This window comes from Haliotis rufescens, unplaced genomic scaffold (genome assembly GCF_023055435.1).
Source record: "Haliotis rufescens isolate VD_foot unplaced genomic scaffold, xgHalRufe1.0.p SCAF_16, whole genome shotgun sequence".
Taxonomy (NCBI): domain Eukaryota; kingdom Metazoa; phylum Mollusca; class Gastropoda; order Lepetellida; family Haliotidae; genus Haliotis; species Haliotis rufescens.
In genome coordinates this window covers 29,041,480-29,065,604 of record NW_025963846.1, presented here as the reverse complement: position 1 = coordinate 29,065,604, position 24,125 = coordinate 29,041,480, and the positions used below count along the sequence as shown (strand labels likewise).

Below are 24,125 nucleotides of genomic sequence, written 5' to 3'. Positions count from 1 at the left end.
TGGAAGCTGCCAAGAATTCCTTGTTTTCAACTTGGTTTAACCGCCTCCGTTGTCTAGTGGTAGAGCGTCCGCCCGGAGAGCGTCATACCGGCTGCGTCATACCGAAAGACGTAAAAAGATGGTACTTGTTGTTACCCTGTCTGGTGCTCGGCATTAAGGGGCTAAAACAAGGACTGGTCGGCTCGGAGTCAGTATACTGTGTCTGAGTTGGGTATTCGTGTTAAACTGCAGCATGGTATCTCAGTGGGCTAGCACTATAAATCGGCATCAGTCCGGACTAGTACAAGCAGCCGCACGCACGCACGCACGCACGCACGCACGCACGCACGTCGCTATATAAGTGCAGTAATCTTGGACGCGACGTTTAAACCCAATGTCACCTCACCTCACTACATCTCAACTAGGTCTCCATTCTGTACTTTGCAACTTTGTTGTTTACGCCGCACTCTTCAATATTCCAGCTACATGACGCCGTCTGTAATTAATCGAGTCTGGACCAGACAATCCAGTGATTGATGTCATGAGCATCGATCCACGCAATTGGGACACGATGACATGAATTAACCAAATCAGCGAGCCTGACCACATGACCCGCTTAGTACATATCTGCACCAAATGGCATTTTAGTGTTAAGGTGAAAACGTACTGTAATATTGACTTTTTCTGTGAGCCTTTCAGGCTATGGCCTTTGGCTATAATGGAGATAATATTTACATGGTGCTACTTAATAAAACAAGTGTTTCATTCGTGACAAACTCGTGTTATTCCGGGACAAGCTACGGAAAGAGGCGAGTAGTGACGAACGATGGTAGTCCTGACGGGCTTAGGTAACAACAGGGGTTATCTGAACCACGACCTGACTGGCTGACTCACAGTCAGGCGTTCAGTCTAAATATAACTACGCGTCATTGCATCTAACTGTACTTCGTCGCATTTCCCTGAGACTGTTCAGAGGAGTCATATTCCAGGCATAGGAAAAATGAAGGAAACAGAGCTGGTTCAAGGTCGGTTCTCAACAGTGAGGTACTTTAACATAGGTAACAAAACGGTGCTTGAGAAAGCACTTTCGTGCCCACAACCTATTGCAGACGCCGAAGTAGTATAGTCTAAGTCCGCAGAAGGTAGTTTTGGTTGATCCGGTTGATCCAGGCGGATGCGAAGGTGATTGGCTGATCCAAGTCACGTGATCGGATAGGATGACTCATGCATCAACAGCGCGTCACAGGTGAGGGGGAATGAAAGGTGTGTGTTTATAAGACAGAAAAGAATTCATAAGAAAACAAAAGTAAAGGGTATTCAATAGAGCTATGTGTATAGCGTGCTGCCTTGAAGAGACAGACCGTACCCGTCAGCCCAGTTTGAATTAAGCGCGCTTAACAACTGACGTGGCCTCGTCGTTTAACCCGCGCTCGCTAGAGCGTGCGACCTGGTTTTGATGAATGCAGGGTGTGTGTTGAAAGTACAAGTACCACAATGGAGACGGGTTAAGTCAACACGATATACGTCGGGTAATGTAGGAAAAAAAACTGTACGTCTAGCTGGAACAGATCCATCTTATACGGTCTACACGTTGTACACCACGAACGTTAGACAACCTATATAGAAAAAAATACATAGAGACAAAATAGATAAGACTACGCAATCAGTAAGCTAGCAGTGTCGTTTAATTACATTTAGCGCGCAAGAACGAGGTAGTCACGTCACCCTGCATTGACTATAACGCTGAAGGCAGCCGGATTTCGAATCACCCCGCGCTGCGTACTATTATGAACCATTTGTATAGAGGGCGTTCACTTATTCAGCCCTATCCCGACTAGCGTAGTTGATGTTTCAACGCTAGCGTTTCCATTTAACGCGATGACAAATAAACCGTACGGTTTGAGTTTTAACCGTGTATCATGATGTGCACAGTTTTACTTCAGAACGTGCTATTTTGACAATTGATAGTTAGAACCATGTCTATGTTCAATAGAAAACTGATGAGTATATGTACCCGTGTGACGGCACGAAGCTAGGTTTGTTGGGAAAGTGATGGAAGCAATCTATAGGACATTTTCATGTTTACAATACTCACCCTTAATTCGAAGAGAGAACAGAGTTTATCATGGAAAAATGTTTCACGAGGAAAATGTTTTATTGGAAATATAGGTTTATTCATAGCTAATGTATAGCAGAGAGACTAAGCCACCGACCGCCCATAACAATGTCAACATACCCCGGCCTTACAATTAATGTCAACATACCAGCCTCGCCTGAAGCTTCCCATTCATAAATTGTGTGAGCAGTGTCCCGTATTTATGATACGTTAGGGAAGATGTGTTGTACATTTGTTATTTTAAAAGGGAGTTATTTCAGAGAGGATATATATGGGTATTCCCCCCTCATTAAACTTTTCTTTCGTTGGTGTCTATTAAACGTATCCGGTATTTAATACATTTGAATGATGTAGGAAAAGTATGTGCGTGAAGATGTTGTACCTATATCCGAACACGAATGTATGACACAGGAAGGGTGTGTGGAATGCACTCCTCCTCGTAAGGGTAAAATACGCGTTTAAACTCACCATTTAAATGATGATGACATTACTTTTTAGATGTATAATTGGTATCAGTGAGTGAGTGAATTTAGTTTTACGCCCCACTCGGCTTTATTCCAGCTCTAGGACGGTGGTCTGTCAATAAACGAGCTTGGACCAGACAATCCAGTGATCAACAGCATGAGCAGCGATCTGTGCAACTAGGAACCGATGGCACGTGTCATCCGAGTCGGCGAGACTGACCAACCGATCCCCGTCAGTCGCCGATAAGCATGGGTTACTGAAGGTCCATTCTATAACCCGGGACCTTCACGGGTGTAGTATGACGAAGACTATATACTAATATGCCAAAAAAATGAGAAAAAAACAAACAAACAATTCATTCGTATCATTTATTGATTCGAGCCAATCGGTTCCATACAAAGCCGTGATATACGAATGGACAATAGTATTCACTCTGGAACATTATTTAGTCACTCATATACACATGCTGCTGCTGCTCGAAGGCCCTATTGTTTAAATAGCGAGTCCATGTTTTGAAACACATTTCGCACTGTTGAATGTTTCCTTTTCTACGCTGTTTTAAGGTTGAATGGTTGTCTATAGTCTATGCTTTATCCATTGCTTGTAACGATTTCCGTCCAGGAGGTCCCAGTTTCACCATTCCTCTCACGTAGAGGGAAATTCGGCGTTTCTTATCGTTCAAACGCCTCAGTTTACGAGGTGTTTTCAAAATATGAATCAAACTAGACACGTGGCGTTGACTCGGCATTCTCTTCTGACTGTTAGACTGATATAGTAGTGATGGGTATTTATGCCTAATCGTTCTGCTCACGATCATCATCCTCCTCCTCGTCATCACCGTCGTTATCCTCTGCAACGCTATCAGATTCAGTCTCACTTTCTATTTCCGGCATATCCATCAAAGGCAGGATCTCTTTCATCTTGGGTTTTAGGAGGAGTTTTATTTTATTTTTGAGAACGGATTGTTCCGTGGAAGGATTCATGTCTCCCAGGTTGTATAGCATGTTTTGAAACAGAAGTGCCTCTTTAAAGTACGTGGTATATTCCATCGCATAGTTGAGAGTACTACGCACTAGATCCTCCCACCTCAGTTTCAATCTTCTCTCAATCCATTCTTGCGTTCGTCCCTGTCGCTTGTACTGTTTTTTCTGCAGTTTCATCTTGACATGAAACGTATCGTACACCTGCTTCCAGATGCGTTGTAAGCCTACATTTTGCCACTCCTCGGCTTCCATATTAGTGAATGTTGACTTCCCACGTGGAGGTTTGACGGCAAGACCACTGCCTTTCTGGGAAGAGGCTAGGTCGTCAAAGTCACTGTCATCGTCATCACTCTCGAGCCTGGCACGCTTTCTCTTAGGTTGAAGGCTATTGGCCGGACACCAGTGTTTGATATGTCGCTGTAGATCGTGCATGTTATCTATCAGCACCCCGCAATCTGCGCAAGCCGTGGCCATAGTCAATGATGTCTCACTACTCGTGTCTGAATCGGTTTCAATTGGCGTGAGCTGATGTTGGGGCAATCTCTCTTCTTGTGTCAGAGGACGATCCAGAGATTCTGTTGTAGTCAACTTCTCCCTACGCAGATCAGGTTCAGACTGTGCTGTTGTTCTCCTGTTTTCCTCATTTATGAGGTTAACATGCAGTCGATCCTTATCTTTGGTGGTAGGTTTTAGATCGATGGTGAGTTGTCCATAGGGTGTTTCAGTAACCTTTTCATACATAGCCATAAAGTGATCCATATGTTCGGGGAAAATTCTACGAGCGAAGAGTTTGATTTGCTGTTTATCTATGGGGGAATGAAACAGGGTCACATAATGCGCATTCAAAGCAATGTCTCTCGATTCCTTACCCCTCGGAAACAGATTTTGTATCAAGAGAAAGATCAATACATTCTTGTGATGTGAGGTTTGAGTAAACAACCGCGAAATACGCTTGTCGTGCTTTGCTTCGGCCAGGAAATCATCCAGGACCAACACGTTCTGTTGACGAGCATCAAAGTAATCCTCGTCCAAGATATCGTAGGGAATTCCTTTGACAAAGGTCAGCTGAGGCAGCTGCTCACCGAGGTCCTTATATAATGGCTGCCATTGAGTATAACACCAAACGATGCGGGTAGGTTGGGGTTGGATCAGGCCATGCCGGAGAACATGAGAGGTAAACACAGACTTTCCACAACCACTGGGTCCCACAACGAGCGCATTTGAGGGAATCAGGAACTTGAATTGTTCTCGAAGATCAGATATGCATGGTAAGTGAGGCAGCCACGAGTGGACTTGCGATGGCGGCGGCGGCGGCGGATGGGCTTGTAACGGCGGGTTGGCTTGACGCAGCGGCGGCGGTGGGTGGACTTGCGGCGGCGGCGGCGTTAGCGGGTGGGCTTGTAATGGCGGGTGGATTTGCGGCGGCGGCGGTAGCGGATGGGCTTGCGGCGGCGGCGTTAGCGGGTGGGCTTGTAATGGCGAGTGGACTTGCGGCGGCGGGTGGGCTTGTAACGGCGGCGGCGGTATGCTATGTTTATTTCTCCTGTGTCGTAACATGACATCTCTCCTTGAAAACATTTTTTCACAGTCCGGACAGGTGGCAACCCCCATGGTGATCCAATACGGTGTGCGATTAGAGGGTATGAAGCTTTCTTTTATACCCTTGACTCTGTTGACGCTTCAAGGCAGCAATTGCCCGTTCCACCACAGCCTTCACCTCCGACACATGTTGTATTTTCACGGGTTGGGGTGTTGTCTTCGATCCCTGTTGGGTTGTCATCGTTTTCATTTTAGGTGTTACCTGTCTCTTCTTTGTCTTCAGCGTCGACTTCTTGGCTGCTTGTGGTTTCTTTCTCTGTTGTGATTTTCTCAACGTAGTCTTCCTAAATATATCTCTAGGGTCAAGTCTAATCTCTGATGCTTTCTTCATGTTGTTCACGTCCAATCCGTTTGCTGGCGAGAGTAAAACTGTTTGTCGGGCTACACTACTGTAGAGTTTATACTGTCTTACACGTGCAGGGATTCTTGGAAGACACTCTTTTCTTCACAGCACACTTGTGAGTATGTTAAAAAAGCGATCATATTAGTATATAGTCTTCGTCATACTACACCCGTGAAGGTCCCGGGTTATAAAAATCGACCTTCAGTAACCCATGCTTATCGGCGACTGACGGGGATCGGTTGGTCCGACTCGGATGGCACGTGCCGTCGGTTCCTAGTTGCACAGATCGCTGCTCATGCTGTTGATCACTGGATTGTCTGGTCCAAGCTCGTTTATTGACAGACCACCGTCCTAGAGCTGGAATAAAGCCGAGTGGGGCGTAAAACTAAATTCACTCACTCACTGATACCAATTATACATCTAAAAAGTAATGTCATCATCATTTAAATGGTGAGTTTAAACGCGTATTTTACCCTTACAAGGAGGAGTGCATTCCACACACCCTTCCTGTGTCATACATTCGTGTTCGGATATAGGTACAACATCTTCACGCACATACTTTTCCTACATCATTCAAATGTATTAAATACCGGATACGTTTAATAGACACCAACGAAAGAAAAGTTTAATGAGGGGGGAATACCCATATATATCCTCTCTGAAATAACTCCCTTTTAAAATAACAAATGTACAACACATCTTCCCTAACGTATCATAAATACGGGACACTGCTCACACAATTTATGAATGGGAAGCTTCAGGCGAGGCTGGTATGTTGACATTAATTGTAAGGCCGGGGTATGTTGACATTGTTATGGGCGGTCGGTGGCTTAGTCTCTCTGCTATACATTAGCTATGAATAAACCTATATTTCCAATAAAACATTTTCCTCGTGAAACATTTTTCCATGATAAACTCTGTTCTCTCTTCGAATTAAGGGTGAGTATTGTAAACATGAAAATGTCCTATAGATTGCTTCCATCACTTTCCCAACAAACCTAGCTTCGTGCCGTCACACGGGTACATATACTCATCAGTTTTCTATTGAACATAGACATGGTTCTAACTATCAATTGTCAAAATAGCACGTTCTGAAGTAAAACTGTGCACATCATGATACACGGTAAAAACTCAAACCGTACGGTTTATTTGTCATCGCGTTAAATGGAAACGCTAGCGTTGAAACATCAACTACGCTAGTCGGGATAGGGCTGAATAAGTGAACGCCCTCTATACAAATGGTTCATAATAGTACGCAGCGCGGGGTGATTCGAAATCCGGCTGCCTTCAGCGTTATAGTCAATGCAGGGTGACGTGACTACCTCGTTCTTGCGCGCTAAATGTAATTAAACGACACTGCTAGCTTACTGATTGCGTAGTCTTATCTATTTTGTCTCTATGTATTTTTTTCTATATAGGTTGTCTAACGTTCGTGGTGTACAACGTGTAGACCGTATAAGATGGATCTGTTCCAGCTAGACGTACAGTTTTTTTTCCTACATTACCCGACGTATATCGTGTTGACTTAACCCGTCTCCATTGTGGTACTTGTACTTTCAACACACACCCTGCATTCATCAAAACCAGGTCGCACGCTCTAGCGAGCGCGGGTTAAACGACGAGGCCACGTCAGTTGTTAAGCGCGCTTAATTCAAACTGGGCTGACGGGTACGGTCTGTCTATTCAAGGCAGCACGCTATACACATAGCTCTATTGAATACCCTTTACTTTTGTTTTCTTATGAATTCTTTTCTGTCTTATAAACACACACCTTTCATTCCCCCTCACCTGTGACGCGCTGTTGATGCATGAGTCATCCTATCCGATCACGTGACTTGGATCAGCCAATCACCTTCGCATCCGCCTGGATCAACCGGATCAACCAAAACTACCTTCTGCGGACTTAGACTATACTACTCGCCGAAAAGCACATACTCCAACAGTGCGCAGAATCTGAAGGGGCCAAAAACATTGTCAAGATTTATAACGCTTTTCCTGCAAAAGGCGTCACAATGTTCTTGGAATATTGCGAGGAAGGCAACCTGAACCAATATGTGAGTAAACGTTTATTCATGAAGAAACATCTGAATGCAGCCGACTGTCGTTCTTTCATGACCGACATTGCCAGTGGTTTGCAGTTTCTTCACAACATTGATATCATACACGCCAACCTACTGCCAGAAAACATCCTTGTGACGTCATGCAGTAAACCTGTTTATAAAATAGGAGGATTTGGATCGGCAGCTGGTCGCCAGGCCGGGAGAAATAACAGGAGAGATGAGGAACATGGCGGGTTAGATGGGACTGAAGACGCTTGTTTTTTGCCCCCTGAAGAGGCTCTGGACAAGAAAAGTGATATTTTCTCCCTTGGAGCTGTCACCTATGCTTTATGGAGTCCGCAATTTGTCGACGACAAACTAGTTGCCTACTATGGTGGACGTCGTCTGGCCAAGATGGCAGGGAAAATAGACCTCGGTCACATCACTGACCAGGGACTGCGAGACATCATCAATGAAGCCTTAAAAGCAGATATAGCTGGACGCCCAACAGCAGAAGAGGTTTGTTCAATGCTGAATACAGGTTACTCGTGGTGGAAGATTCTGATTTGTGGCGGCGTTGTAGCTGGTGTCTCGATTTACGGATACACGTATTTCAGAAATAACACTTAAACAATGGCGACACGTTGATATAATTAACACTATCTGTCGCTCGCCATTAAGGCGCTAAAACAAAGACTAGTGGGCTCGTAATCAGTAAACGGTGTCTGAGAGAGGTATTCATGTTAAACTGCGGCATGGTATCTCAGTGACATGGCACTATTAATCGGCATCAATCCGGACTAATACAAGCAGACACACACACACACACACACACACACACACACACACACACACACACACACACACACAGACACACACACAGACACACACACACAGACACACACACACACACACACACACACACAGTGCAATAATCATGGGCGCGACGTTAAACCCAATTTCACCTCACCTCACATCACATGTCATGATACTGAATAGAATCAGACTGAGGAAAATGTTGACGCATTAAACTGATAGACTTGTCAGTGCATAGGAAAATGCACAATTCATTAGACGAGGTAGAAAACGTGTTGGCTATAATCAAGTGTGTTGAATTCCCTCATACCGCCCGGAAGTAAATCAACCAGGACATTCAGTATTTATTCTATGCAATATATCCTGACTCAGGTCAGGTACAAAGTTTCCTAGCACATTATATTTGGCAGTGATCGGCTTGTTATCGACAAGGAAGGAAATTACGTACAACGCCCAAATGCCTAACTGTAGACGAATACATCACGTTCATATTGCCTAACTTTCCACGCGGCGAGGGTAACTTTAACCCCAATGGTCTAACTGTAGATTGTATATTCCAATGAACAAATCTGACACACCGCTGCTTGATGTGTGAAGAGAAAATGCTTTTGGCGTGGTAGTTGACTGCATAGCATTGACGCAAACGGTATTTAATGGTGTTTCCTGAAAATTGTACCTGAATCGTTTGATCATATTTATCCTTTAGTATGTTCTTGCATTTGTGATATGACATTTGAAGGAACAAAATGTTTCAGGTATTATGTTTTATTCAGTTTTACATGTACATTATTTTCAGTACAGTATTGCAATCAAAACCCTCTGACTCACCCCACCATGTAATAAAAGGTATAAAAGGTATCTTTTACGTCAATTTTTTTTTGTCTCTCCTTGTTCATTTGAATACAGCAATTTACCAGAGGTTAAAACATCTTTCCTTCTTTATATAATGATCCTAGTCACATTTGTATAAGGTTCACATCAGCAAGAGCAAAAATAGCCCTAATTAACATAACAATATGTTCGCTTGAAATTCAGGGAGTTCCATTTGAGGTCAACTGATAAATAATTTATTGATCTATGAGGAAACTTAATTTCTATGAAGAACAGTCTGAATTGAAGGTGTTGGCCCGGAGCTCCAAATTTGATATTTAGGAGGAAAACTCCTCTTGCGCTGAAGAAAAGCGAGTGACTGTTGATAATGTTCAGTTTTAACTGATTTACATTACTTTTCAAGCTTCTTGTGTATGTTGAACGTGGGTAAGTTGACGCGAGAGTGAACGACTGCTATGAAAATGTAACAAATGGAGTAAACATGATATTTTGTTGATACACGGAGATGTCTGCTAATATTGGTTAATATTATCACATTCTGTTATGTACTGGTATTAGTATAGACACATAAGAAACATAAACATGGAATGAACTATAGGTTCCTCGTCGTACTGTTGGTGGTACGTGGGCTGGTCAAATGTTCTGATCCTAACAAACAAAACGATTAATTGTGAAAATGTTTTTATTTCATTTTTCAACATAATCTCCCTGCTTTTTAATACACTTCTTATTCGATAGTGAAGCTTTTAAATCTTGTCAGGAAGACGTTTTCTGAAGTAAACCAGAAAAACCTCGACGCTTTTCTTTGATAGAATCTCTCAGGCGATGATACAAATTAGTATGTAGTAGTTACCGGTAATCTTCTTTGGGTTTTCTATGTAATCAACAAGGATCACACCCTTTGCATCCGAGAATACAGTGGCCATAACTTCCTTCACTGATCTTGAAGACTTGAATTTCATAGCGGTAGACCCATGTTTCATCACCCGTTACTAATCTCTTTTGAATTTGACGAAATCCTCCTCAATTAGCTCTAATTTTCGCTGGCAATGTCAGTTCTATTTTCCTTAAGATCAGAATTTAGAAACCTTGGCACCCAACGAGCAGATATCTTTTTCATCTGTAAATGTTCATGAATAATAGTTTCAATGGATCCATGGCTTAGACCTGTGTCTTCCTCGAGTTCAGCAATGGTAATACGTCTATCTGACTATACGTTTTTCTATCTCCTTGATTGACTCTTCATTGATAGAAGTTGAAGGAACCCCAGACCTTGGGCCATCGTCAAGGCTTGTCATCATCTCCCAACCTTATACATTGCTGCCCAACGGTTCACAGTAGAATAGCTAGGGCACTTATCCCCATACACCTGTGACATGCGGTCATGAATTTCCATCTTCCCGAGGCAAGGGAGTTAACTGACCATAATAGTCCAGTTTCCACCCTTGCCGAACTAGGCTGGAATTCCTGGGCTCGACCGTAGCGCCACCAGTGGTTATTACGAGTTATGTTGGATCTATGGACCAATCAGATTCCAGCTCTCGTGTCTCTTGCATTTGTTTCAAACAAAATGGTGGCGCCCAGTCAAAACGATCTGATTTATAATCAAGATCTATATTGTGATAAAACGTGTCTTACATAGCGAAGTGCATCAAATCACATGAGCACCTTGATTAAAAACATGAAAAGACTTGAAAAATATCTGTTGACAACGAGTTGGCGGTGCACATGTTTTGCAAATCATGCAATCGACAGAAATCTGCACAACATTTTACAAACCGGATTTCGATTTCGGTGCGGGATATTGATTGGACTATGCATAGACTTGTTAGCCCAGCCAAAATGTAACTCCATAATACCAGCCTAGTTCGGCAAGGGTGGAAACTGGACTTTTATAGTCAGTTAACACACTTGCCTCGGGAAGATGTGAATTTCTTGGGGAGTACTTTTCTCTAAAGTCAAAAACTTGATGACTGCTCGGTACCCGTTCTTTTCCATTTCGGTGTCCGTTTGGACTCCATCGCGTTCAACTGGCTGTCACTAACAAATACACGCCCTCAACAGACCAAATACACTTGCAATGAACTACTCAAACAATGTACTACATTGACTTGTTCACTTTGTCATGGCCCATAGATGAAAGTTAGTCAGGCTTAGAGCTTTTTGACCAGCCCTCGTATCAAGCAATGTTTTCATTGCTGATGCCCAATTCTTATCAACCAGCATAAGAATTCGTATGTTTATTTGCTTGATTCTATATCATGGTTGTATGTATGTCAATGTATTTAGTTAGTCGTATTGTACATTATTAAAGAATAAAAGAGGTCCACAGCAAATCAAATTCAAAATCCATGTCCATCTGTAATAATTATTGCTCATCAATTAGACAATGTTTGCAAACAATTCATTTTTTATTCACTCATATCGGTTGTCCACTGTACATCATTCACAACCCTTATTGAGGGCGTGAGGGCATGTCCTTTGTCACGACCGAAACGTATATTACATGCAGTATACCGTTTATCAAGTGCAATATCTAGTATACCGGGGGCACGGGTGGCCCAGTCGTCCAAGGCGCCGCGATTCGCTGTGCAGAGTTGAGTCCCTTGGGCATGCCAGAAAACTATGATTGTGGGTTCGAATCCCGGTTCGCCCCGATTATGTTTCTAGGTTTGTCAGCACCATACCCGTGCTCTTGGATTTCACCAAAGTGGTAAACGTCAGAGACCTGCATCACTTCGGGCTTTCCTCCCACATAAAGCTGACATGCCGTGATATAACTGGAATACTGTTGAAAGCGGCGTTAAACCCAACTCACTCACCCACTCCAGTATACCACATGTACTATAAGAGTGTGTCGCATGCAGTGTGCGCCGGGCGATATATCGCTGAACAGAAACAGATGAAGGGAGATGCATGTAAACGAGCGCAAGTTGGGCAGTTTGGAACTGGGAGTTGAGCACCCGCGCCGGTGAAGAGCTCACAATAAAACATTGTTGACCCGCAGACGGACTTGTGTTATCAAGACGTATCCGGAGCAACATTCCAGCAGATACAGCATGATAATACGTCCCCGGAGCAATATTGCAGCAGATACAGCATGATAACACGTATCCGGAGCCATATTCCAGCAGCTACAGCATGATAACACGTACCGGGAGCGATATTCCAGCAGCTACAGCATGATAACACGTACCCGGAGCAATCTCCCAGCAGCTACAACATGATAACACGTACCCGGGGCGATATTCCAGCAGCTACAGCATGATAACACGTACCCGGAGCAATATTGCAGCAGCTACAGCATGATAACACGTACCCGGGGCGATATTCCAGCAGCTACAGCATGATAACACGTACCCGGAGCAATCTCCCAGCAGCTACAACATGATAACACGTACCCGGAGCGATATTCCAGCAGCTACAGCATGATAACACGTACCCGGAGCGATATTCCAGCAGCTACAGCATGATAACACGTTTCCGGAGCGATATTCCAGCAGCTAAAGCATGATAACACGTTTCCGAAGCGATATTCCAGCAGCTACAGCATGATAACACGTACCCGGAGCGATATTGCAGCAGCTACAGCATGATAACACGTACCCGGAGCGATATTCCAGCAGCTACAGCATGATAACACGTACCCGGAGCAACATTCCAGCAGCTACAGCATGATAACACGTACCCGGGGCGATATTCTAGCAGCTACAGCATGATAACACGTACCCGGAGCAATATTGCAGCAGCTACAGCATGATAACACGTACCCGGGGCGATATTCCAGCAGCTACAACATGATAACACGTACCCGGAGCAATATTGCAGCAGCTACAGCATGATAACACGTACCCGGAGCGATATTCCAGCAGCTACAGCATGATAACACGTACCCGGAGCAACATTCCAGCAGCTACAGCATGATAACACGTACCCGGAGCGATATTCCAGCAGCTACAGCATGATAACACGTTTCCGGAGCGATATTCCAGCAGCTACAGCATGACAACACGTTTCCGGAGCGATATTCCAGCAGCTACAGCATGATAACACGTACCCGGAGCGATATTCCAGCAGCTACAGCATGAAAACACGTACCCGGAGCAACATTCCAGCAGCTACAGCATGATAACACGTACCCGGAGCGATATTCCAGCAGCTACAGCATGATAACACGTACCCGGAGCGATATTCCAGCAGCTACAGCATGATAACACGTTTCCGGAGCGATATTCCAGCAGCTACAGCATGATAACTCGTTTCCGAAGCGATATTCCAGCAGCTACAGCATGATAACACGTACCCGGAGCCATATTCCAGCAGCTACAGCATGATAATACGTACCCGGAGCAATATTCCAGCAGTTACAGCATGATAACACGTACCCGGAGCAATATTGCAGCAGCCACAGCATAATAACACGTACCCGGAGCGATATTCCAGCAGCTACAGCATGATAACACGTACCCGGAGCCATATTCCAGCAGCTACAGCATGATAACACGTACCCGGAGCGATATTCCAGCAGCTACAGCATGATAACACGTACCCGGAGCAACATTCCAGCAGCTACAGCATGATAACACGTACCCGGAGCGATATTCCAGCAGCTACAGCATGATAACACGTACCCGGAGCGATATTCCAGCAGCTACAGCATGATAACACGTTTCCGAAGCGATATTGCAGCAGCTACAGCATGATAACACGTTTCCGGAGCGATATTCCAGCAGCTACAGCATGATAACACGTACCCGGAGCGACATTCAAGCAGCTACAGCATGATAACACGTACCCGGAGCAACATTCCAGCAGCTACAGCATGATAACACGTACCCGGGGCGATATTCCAGCAGCTACAGCATGATAACACGTACCCGGAGCAATATTGCAGCAGCTACAGCATGATAACACGTACCCGGGGCGATATTCCAGCAGCTACAGCATGATAACACGTACCCGGAGCAATATTCCAGCAGCTACAGCATGATAACACGTACCCGGAGCGATATTCCAGCAGCTACAGCATGATAACACGTACCCGGAGCAACATTCCAGCAGCTACAGCATGATAACACGTAGCCGGAGCGATATTCCAGCAGCTACAGCATGATAACACGTTTCCGGAGCGATATTCCAGCAGCTACAGCATGACAACACGTTTCCGGAGCGATATTCCAGCAGCTACAGCATGATAACACGTACCCGGAGCGATATTCCAGCAGCTACAGCATGATAACACGTACCCGGAGCAACATTCCAGCAGCTACAGCATGATAACACGTACCCGGAGCGATATTCCAGCAGCTACAGCATGATAACACGTAGCCGGAGCGATATTCCAGCAGCTACAGCATGATAACACGTTTCCGGAGTGATATTCCAGCAGCTACAGCATGATAAGACGTTTCCGGAGCGATATTCCAGCAGCTACAGCATGATAACACGTACCCGGAGCCATATTCCAGCAGCTACAGCATGATAACACGTACCCGGAGCAATATTCCAGCAGCTACAGCATGATAACACGTACCCGGAGCAATATTGCAGCAGCCACAGCATAATAACACGTACCCGGAGCGATATTCCAGCAGCTACAGCATGATAACACGTACCCGGAGCCATATTCCAGCAGCTACAGCATGATAACACGTACCCGGAGCGATATTCCAGCAGGTACTGCATTTGTGGTCCGAGCATGCCCTTTCTATGTAGATTTTAAACAGCGTCGTAAGACTCTTGGCCAAAAGTTGTTTGATCAGGGTTACAACATAGAAGGCCTTAATAGGGAAGTTTTATGGTTTACATGTGAACGTTTGATTTGCCCTTGCGTGTGTTTGTGACGGGTTGCCACCGATAGGACAGGATACGCTCGCCTTATCGAGTGAGTGAGTGAGTGAGTGAGTGAGTGAGTGAGTGACGAGCGAAAGCTTTAATCACTGGGCTACCCGACCGCCCCACCTTATCGAGTTTTCCTGGTAGCATCATATACTGTCATACATACCCTGATACAAATAAGGGGACACGGGTGGCCCAGTCGTCTAAGGCACCGCGATTCGCTGTGCAGAGTTGCGTCCCTTGGGCACACCAGAAACCTATGATTGTGGGTTTGTTTCTGGCTTTACTCCCTCATTAAGCTGACACGCCGTGATATAACTGGAATACTATTAAAAGCCTCGTTAAATCCAACTCACTGATACAAATATATTCAATACAGCCCATGTAAGTCTATAATGTTTGGCAAGTCTAGATTACTGCAGTATCAGGTATCTAGAAATGACGTCTTTAAATGAAGTTCATTTTTATTAAGATAATTTAACAACTATTGTTTTCTGTGGGATACGTTCATTTCAGAAACTAGATGTTAGTCTAGTAGCATCGCTATAGTGATTAACAACACGTGCTGGATTACGATATAGTCGGAATAGAACAATGGACTCCGATTTTAGCAGAGATTCCTTGTGATTATGGAAATGTTTTTTGTCGTGACGTTCTGTATTAACTCATTCAATTGTTGTGACTATCGCACCTACTTCTGTGTATTTCGGTTAACTTAGCCCATGGTTGGTGTCCTGAATCAGTTGCTATGACTGTCGACCGCCTCCGTGGTCTAGTGGTAGAGCGTCCGCCCGGAGAGCGGAAGGTCCGGGGCTCGATCCCCGGCCGCGTCATACCAAAAGACGTTAAAAGATGGTACTTGTTGTTACCCTGTCTGTCGCTCGGCATTAAGGGGCTAAAACAAGTACTGGTCGGCTCGGAGTCAGTATACTGTGTCTGAGTGGGGTATTCATGTTAAACTGGTATGGTATCTCAGTGGGCTAGCCCTATATATCGGCATCAGTCCGGACTAGTACAAGCAGCCACACACACAAACACACGTACATGCACGTCGCTATATAAGTGCAATAATCTTGGACGCGACGTTAAACCCAATTTCACCTCACCTGCTATGACTGTCATGACTATTTTGAGATTTTACGTGCGCTTTCTGTCATTATGCCTATGTTCACACGTTGTTACTGTGGCCAGTCCCCTCCTTAATATAGCCTGTTGAAAACGCGGGTTGGTGGTGATTCAGGCCCGAAATATACAGATGTGTGCCGACTCAAGGCCGAGCTATAAGACTGAATGAAATCTGTAGGTAAAGAACTAAACTGTGAAATCAGTAAATGACCGATCAAGATCAATGAGCAATTAACAATTACATTCAACAGAGTTTTAGGTTTCCACTTAACAAAAGACAATATAATGGGTCTAATAAAAACATACTAACCGATAATTACTGATAGGGTACGACAGAATGTTCCGAATTGGAAGCTGCCAAGAATTCGTTGTTTTCAACTTGGTTTAACCGCCTCCGTTGTCTAGTGGTACAGCGTCCGCCCGGAGAGCGGAAGGTTCGGGTTTCAATCCCCGGCTGCGTGATACCGAAAGACGTTAAAAGATGGTACTTGTTGTTACCCTGTCTGGTGCTCGGCATTAAGGGGCTAAAACAAGGACTGGTCGGCTCGGAGTCAGTATACTGTGTCTGAGTTGGGTATTCATATTAAACTGTGGCATGGTATCTCAATGGGCTAGCACTATAAATCGGCATCAGTCCGGACTAGTACAAGCAGCAGACGCACGCACGCACGCAGTGATTGATGTCATGAGCATCGATCCACGCAATTGGGACACGATGACATGAATTAACCAAATCAGCGAGCCTGACCACATGACCCGCTGAGTACATATCTGCACCAAATGGCATTTTAGTGATAAGGTGAAAACGTACTGTAATATCGATTTTTTTGTGTGAGCTCTTTAGGCTATGGCCTTGGGCTATAATGGAGATAATATTAACATTGTGTTACTAAATATATCAAGTGATTCATTCGTGGCCAACTCGTGTTATTCCGGGACAAGCTACGGAGAGAGGCGAGTAGTGACGAACGATGTTAGTCCTGACGGGCTTAGGTAACAACAGGGGTTATCTGAACCACGACCTGACTGGCTGACTCACAGTCAGGTGTTCAGTCTAAATATAACTACGCGCCATTGAATCTAACTGTACTTCGTCGCATTTCCTTGAGATTATTCAGAGGAGTCATATTCCAGGCATACGAAAAATGAAGGAAACAGAGCTGGTTCAAGGTCGGTTCTCAACATTGAGGAACTTTAACATAGGTAACAAAATTGTGCTTGTGAAAGCATTTTCGTGTCCACAGCCGATTGCAGACGCCGAAAAGAATATACTCCGACAATGCGCAGAATCTGAAGGGGCCAAAAACATTGTCAAGATTTATGACGCTTTTCCTGCAAAAGGCGTCACAATGATCTTGGAATATTGCGAGGAAGGCAACCTGAACCAATATGTGAGTAAACGTTTATTCATGAAGAAACCTCCGAATGCAGCCGACTGTCGTTCTTTAATGACCGACATTGCCAGTGGTTTGCAGTTTCTTCACAACATTGATATCATACACGCCAACCTACTGCCAGAAAACATCCTTGTGACGTCATACAGTAAACCTGTTTATAAAATAGGAGGATTTGGATCGGCAGCTCGTCGCAAGGCCAGGAGAAATAACAGGAGAGTTGAGGAACATGGTGGGTTAGATGCGACTGAAGACTCTTGTTTTTTGCCCCCTGAAGGGGCTCTGGACAAGAAAAGTGATATTTTCTCCCTTGGAGCTGTCACCTATGCTTTATGGAGTCCGCAATTTGTCAACGACAAACTAGTTGCCTACTATGGTGGACGTCATCTGGCCAAGATGGCAGGGCAAATAGACCTCCGTCACATCACTGACCAGAGACTGCGAGACATCATCAATGAAGCCTTAAAAGGAGATATATTTGGACGCCCAACAGCAGAACAAGTTTGTTCAATGCTGAATACAGGTTACACGTGGTGGAATATTCTGATTTTTGGCGGCGTTGTAGCTGGTGTCTGCATATATTTCAGAAATAACACTGAAACAATGGGATATAATTTAAAAAAGAATTAAAGAGATCATTATCCCAATATATTTCTATGGATCAATATGAAGTGAAACTGTGGATATGTAGAGAGCCAGCTGTGGAGTCCACAATCCAACCAACCACCAACATTGTGAATGGGAGATCAGTTGACCACACTGTCTATCAATGGTGCCACGGAAACCACAATTCGGCCACTTTGTAGCTTTGTGAAAAGGATTCTGTCACATATTATAACTGTGATGTGTGGTTTAAATGAAGTTCATTTTTATTAAGATAATTTAACAACTATTGTTTTCTGTGGGATACGTTCATTTCAGAAACTAGATGTTAGTCTAGTAGCATCGCTATAGTGATTAACAACACGTGCTGGATTACGATATAGTCGGAATAGAACAATGGACTCCGATTTTAGCAGAGATTCCTTGTGATTATGGAAATGTTTTTTGTCGTGACGTTCTGTATTAACTCATTCAATTGTTGTGACTATCGCACCTACTTCTGTGTATTTCGGTTAACTTAGCCCATGGTTGGTGTCCTGAATCAGTTGCTATGACTGTCGACCGCCTCCGTGGTCTAGTGGTAGAGCGTCCGCCCGGAGAGCGGAAGGTCCGGGGCTCGATCCCCGGCCGCGTCATACCAAAAGACGTTAAAAGATGGTACTTGTTGTTACCCTGTCTGTCGCTCGGCATTAAGGGGCTAAAACAAGTACTGGTCGGCTCGGAGTCAGTATACTGTGTCTGAGTGGGGTATTCATGTTAAACTGGTATGGTATCTCAGTGGGCTAGCCCTATATATCGGCATCAGTCCGGACTAGTACAAGCAGCCACACACACAAACACACGTACATGCACGTCGCTATATAAGTGCAATAATCTTGGACGCGACGTTAAACCCAATTTCACCTCACCTGCTATGACTGTCATGACTATTTTGAGATTTTACGTGCGCTTTCTGTCATTATGCCTATGTTCACACGTTGTTACTGTGGCCAGTCCCCTCCTTAATATAGCCTGTTGAAAACGCGGGTTGGTGGTGATTCAGGCCCGAAATATACAGATGTGTGCCGACTCAAGGCCGAGCTATAAGACTGAATGAAATCTGTAGGTAAAGAACTAAACTGTGAAATCAGTAAATGACCGATCAAGATCAATGAGCAATTAACAATTACATTCAACAGAGTTTTAGGTTTCCACTTAACAAAAGACAATATAATGGGTCTAATAAAAACATACTAACCGATAATTACTGATAGGGTACGACAGAATGTTCCGAATTGGAAGCTGCCAAGAATTCGTTGTTTTCAACTTGGTTTAACCGCCTCCGTTGTCTAGTGGTACAGCGTCCGCCCGGAGAGCGGAAGGTTCGGGTTTCAATCCCCGGCTGCGTGATACCGAAAGACGTTAAAAGATGGTACTTGTTGTTACCCTGTCTGGTGCTCGGCATTAAGGGGCTAAAACAAGGACTGGTCGGCTCGGAGTCAGTATACTGTGTCTGAGTTGGGTATTCATATTAAACTGTGGCATGGTATCTCAATGGGCTAGCACTATAAATCGGCATCAGTCCGGACTAGTACAAGCAGCAGACGCACGCACGCACGCAGTGATTGATGTCATGAGCATCGATCCACGCAATTGGGACACGATGACATGAATTAACCAAATCAGCGAGCCTGACCACATGACCCGCTGAGTACATATCTGCACCAAATGGCATTTTAGTGATAAGGTGAAAACGTACTGTAATATCGATTTTTTTGTGTGAGCTCTTTAGGCTATGGCCTTGGGCTATAATGGAGATAATATTAACATTGTGTTACTAAATATATCAAGTGATTCATTCGTGGCCAACTCGTGTTATTCCGGGACAAGCTACGGAGAGAGGCGAGTAGTGACGAACGATGTTAGTCCTGACGGGCTTAGGTAACAACAGGGGTTATCTGAACCACGACCTGACTGGCTGACTCACAGTCAGGTGTTCAGTCTAAATATAACTACGCGCCATTGAATCTAACTGTACTTCGTCGCATTTCCTTGAGATTATTCAGAGGAGTCATATTCCAGGCATACGAAAAATGAAGGAAACAGAGCTGGTTCAAGGTCGGTTCTCAACATTGAGGAACTTTAACATAGGTAACAAAATTGTGCTTGTGAAAGCATTTTCGTGTCCACAGCCGATTGCAGACGCCGAAAAGAATATACTCCGACAATGCGCAGAATCTGAAGGGGCCAAAAACATTGTCAAGATTTATGACGCTTTTCCTGCAAAAGGCGTCACAATGATCTTGGAATATTGCGAGGAAGGCAACCTGAACCAATATGTGAGTAAACGTTTATTCATGAAGAAACCTCCGAATGCAGCCGACTGTCGTTCTTTAATGACTGACATTGCCAGTGGTTTGCAGTTTCTTCACAACATTGATATCATACACGCCAACCTACTGCCAGAAAACATCCTTGTGACGTCATACAGTAAACCTGTTTATAAAATAGGAGGATTTGGATCGGCAGCTCGTCGCAAGGCCAGGAGAAATAACAGGAGAGTTGAGGAACATGGTGGGTTAGATGCGACTGAAGACTCTTGTTTTTTGCCCCCTGAAGGGGCTCTGGACAAGAAAAGTGATATTTTCTCCCTTGGAGCTGTCACCTATGCTTTATGGAGTCCGCAATTTGTCAACGACAAACTAGTTGCCTACTATGGTGGACGTCATCTGGCCAAGATGGCAGGGCAAATAGACCTCCGTCACATCACTGACCAGAGACTGCGAGACATCATCAATGAAGCCTTAAAAGGAGATATATTTGGACGCCCAACAGCAGAACAAGTTTGTTCAATGCTGAATACAGGTTACACGTGGTGGAATATTCTGATTTTTGGCGGCGTTGTAGCTGGTGTCTGCATATATTTCAGAAATAACACTGAAACAATGGGATATAATTTAAAAAAGAATTAAAGAGATCATTATCCCAATATATTTCTATGGATCAATATGAAGTGAAACTGTGGATATGTAGAGAGCCAGCTGTGGAGTCCACAATCCAACCAACCACCAACATTGTGAATGGGAGATCAGTTGACCACACTGTCTATCAATGGTGCCACGGAAACCACAATTCGGCCACTTTGTAGCTTTGTGAAAAGGATTCTGTCACATATTATAACTGTGATGTGTGGTTTACGGCAAATCGATGTGAAGACCAACAACAAGTGCCCTTGGACTCCACCTTCCACAGCCACAAGCAACGGATGAACAACGACCCCTATATGCAAGTCCCGTGTCCGTGCGAAAACCAAAATAAGCAAAGGACCAAAAATAAAGCCAAGGACTCCATCAAAGGCCAAGACCATGACCAACTCCTCGTATCATAAGATTGTCAACACTCGTCGCTCATAAGTGTTAAGTATTCAAATAACAATCCTGCATTGCAAACATTCTGTAATATTGACCTTTACTGTGACATGACCTTATACACAGGTGATTCTGGCCCTTCTCGATTTGGATCCCACGCTAAGTAATTGACTGTACAGTAAATCCTCATCAAATTACGAGGTAATCAGTATTTTTCTATCAATGGCCTTGATAAACTGTTTACATGGTGCTGCTGAATACCACATGTCGTAGTTCATTCCGGGACAAGCTACGGAAAGAGGCGAGTAGTGACGAAGGATGGTCGTCCTGATTGCCTTGGGTAACAATAAGGGTTATCTGAATCACGACCTGACCTACTGACTCTCGGTCAGGTGTTCAGTCTAAATATAACTTCACGTCACCGAATCTAACTACTACGTCGCATTTCCTTGAGACTGTTCAGATCTAGAGGAGTTGTATTCCACGAATACGAATAATGGCGGGAACAGAACTTGTTCCTGGTCGGTTCTCAAGAGTGCGCAAGGAAAAGAAAGGTAACAAGATGGTTGTTGAGAAAGTACTTGTCTGCTCACAACGTCAAGCAGCCGCCGAAAAGGACATACTCCGACAATGTGCAGAATCTGAAGGGGCCAAGAACATTGTCAAGATGATTGGGGAAGGTTTTACTGAAGATTGCTTCACACTGACCTTTGAATATTGCGAGGAAGGCAGCCTGGACCAGTATGTGAGTAAACGTTTAACCATGAAGAGTCCTCTAGACGAGGCCGACTGTCGTTCTGTCGTAACCGACATTGGCAGTGGATTGGAGTTTCTTCGTAAAATTGGTATCATACACGGAAATATACAGCCGGAAAACATCCTTGTGACATGGGACTTTGGAACGCTTTATAAGATAAGAGGATTTGGGTCTGCTGCTCGTCGCCTGACGCGGGAACATGCCGGGGAAGAAGGGACAGGAGACACTTGTTTTTCACCCCCTGAAGCGGCTCTGACAGAGAAAAGCGATATTTTCTCTCTTGGAGCTATCGCCTTTGCTTTACTGCGTCAGGAATTTGACCACAACAAACTAGTTGCCTACTACACTGGACGCCGTCTGGCCGAGGTAAGAGGGGAAATAGAACTCCGTCATGTCGCTGACCAGGGACTGGGAGACGTGATCAAGGCAGCCTTACGGTGAGACATGTCCAAACGCCCAACAGCAGAACAAGTTTGTGAAATGCTGAAAACAGTTTACTCGGATTCTGTTTTGATGAAACTGGCTTATGGCTACCTTGCAATCTGTGCGATTGGTATTGGTGTTGGTAATGGTGTGTTCCTGCGTCGCCAGTGAAAAGGGGGCCTGTCTGCATTTATTCAAACAGATCACCGAGGAAATGACTTGAATTCTGAAGTAGTCTACATTGTCTCCTACAGTATCTATAGTTGCGCAAATAATTTTCATGCAGGAGATTACTTTGAACGAGTTTTGTCATAAATATATAGGAATATCCTTGTTGGAAGTCTGCTCGTACTGCGCATCTGGTGTAACATTTTCATCAGAAGAATTACGACTTGATAGAGGGATATATTTCTCAAACTTCACTGGATCACTGTGCCAATCTATTTCTATGGATGAGGCATCACTGGGACACTCCAATATGAAGTGACACTGTGTATATGGTATGTAGGGAGCCAGCTGTGGACGATATCCGTCCATCCTGAGTCTACAGCACAAGTCAGCTTGACGAAGGCAGCCACCACGTTGTGAATAGGAGATCAGTTGACCACACTGTCTGTGAATTGTGCCACGTAAACCACAAATCAGACACTTTGTTGCTTGGTGAAAAGGATTCTGTCACATATTATAACTGTGATGTGTGGTTTACGGCGAACTGATGTGAAGAACAACTAGTACCCTTGGACTCCACTTTCCACAGCTGCAAGCAACGCATGAACAACGACCCCTACATGCGAAGCCCTGTCTGCGCAGAAACTAAAAGAAAACCAAGGACTTCATCAAAGGTAAAACATTCCAACTGAACTCAATGCCATGTGTCAGTGACTTGGTGACTTTTAGTGTTTTGTGTTTACAGTTTTCCTTTGGGTAAGTGTGAATACAACTTTGTCATTCTTGTTAAGTCTGTAAGTTACAATGTCTCTCTCCTCGTTTAAACCTACATGCTCCGATGATGGTGCACCCACCAGTAAGTCTTCTTTTCCTTTGAGGATCCGCCGAAAACCCAAACGTGCAAATAAGACTCCCCCTCCCCAGCCCCTCCCAAATTATCCCATCTACTCCCGTCCAGCCTGCCATCTCTACTCCCTCCGATCGCCTTGTCCCATTCATAACTGTAATGACCATTGTTCTCCCACCGCACCCCACCCCACCCCACCCAACCCCACCCCACACCACCCCACCCCACCCCACCCCCACTGAGGAAAATGTTGACGCACTAAACTTTAATTATGTTCAACTGGCCATCACAAATATGCAAACGGCCTCAACAGATCAAATACACGGGCAATGAACTACTCAAACAATGTACTACATTGATTGTTGTCATGGCCCATAGATGAGAGTTAGTCAGGCTTAGAGCTTTTTGACCAGCCCTCGTATCAAGCAATGTTTTCATTGCTGATGCCCAAT

At 44.5% G+C, this 24,125-nt stretch overlaps 2 protein-coding genes across 2 annotated transcripts; both read left to right on the top strand.

Annotated features, from left to right (window-relative positions):
- Positions 1–329: 329 nt before the first annotated feature.
- On the top strand, positions 330–8,333 carry LOC124152951 (proto-oncogene serine/threonine-protein kinase mos-like). The gene is made up of 2 exons (XM_046526040.2): positions 330–1,096; positions 7,411–8,333. Exons 1-2 carry the CDS (start codon positions 980–982, stop codon positions 8,152–8,154), a joined length of 861 nt encoding a protein of 286 aa, XP_046381996.2. The 5' UTR covers positions 330–979; the 3' UTR covers positions 8,155–8,333.
- An 8,946-nt stretch (positions 8,334–17,279) lies between these two features.
- Positions 17,280–21,649, top strand: LOC124152940. The gene is made up of 3 exons (XM_048396640.1): positions 17,280–18,029; positions 20,303–20,953; positions 21,605–21,649. The coding sequence occupies exons 1-3, from the start codon at positions 17,280–17,282 to the stop codon at positions 21,647–21,649; spliced, it is 1,446 nt and encodes a 481-aa protein (XP_048252597.1).
- Positions 21,650–24,125: the final 2,476 nt, after the last annotated feature.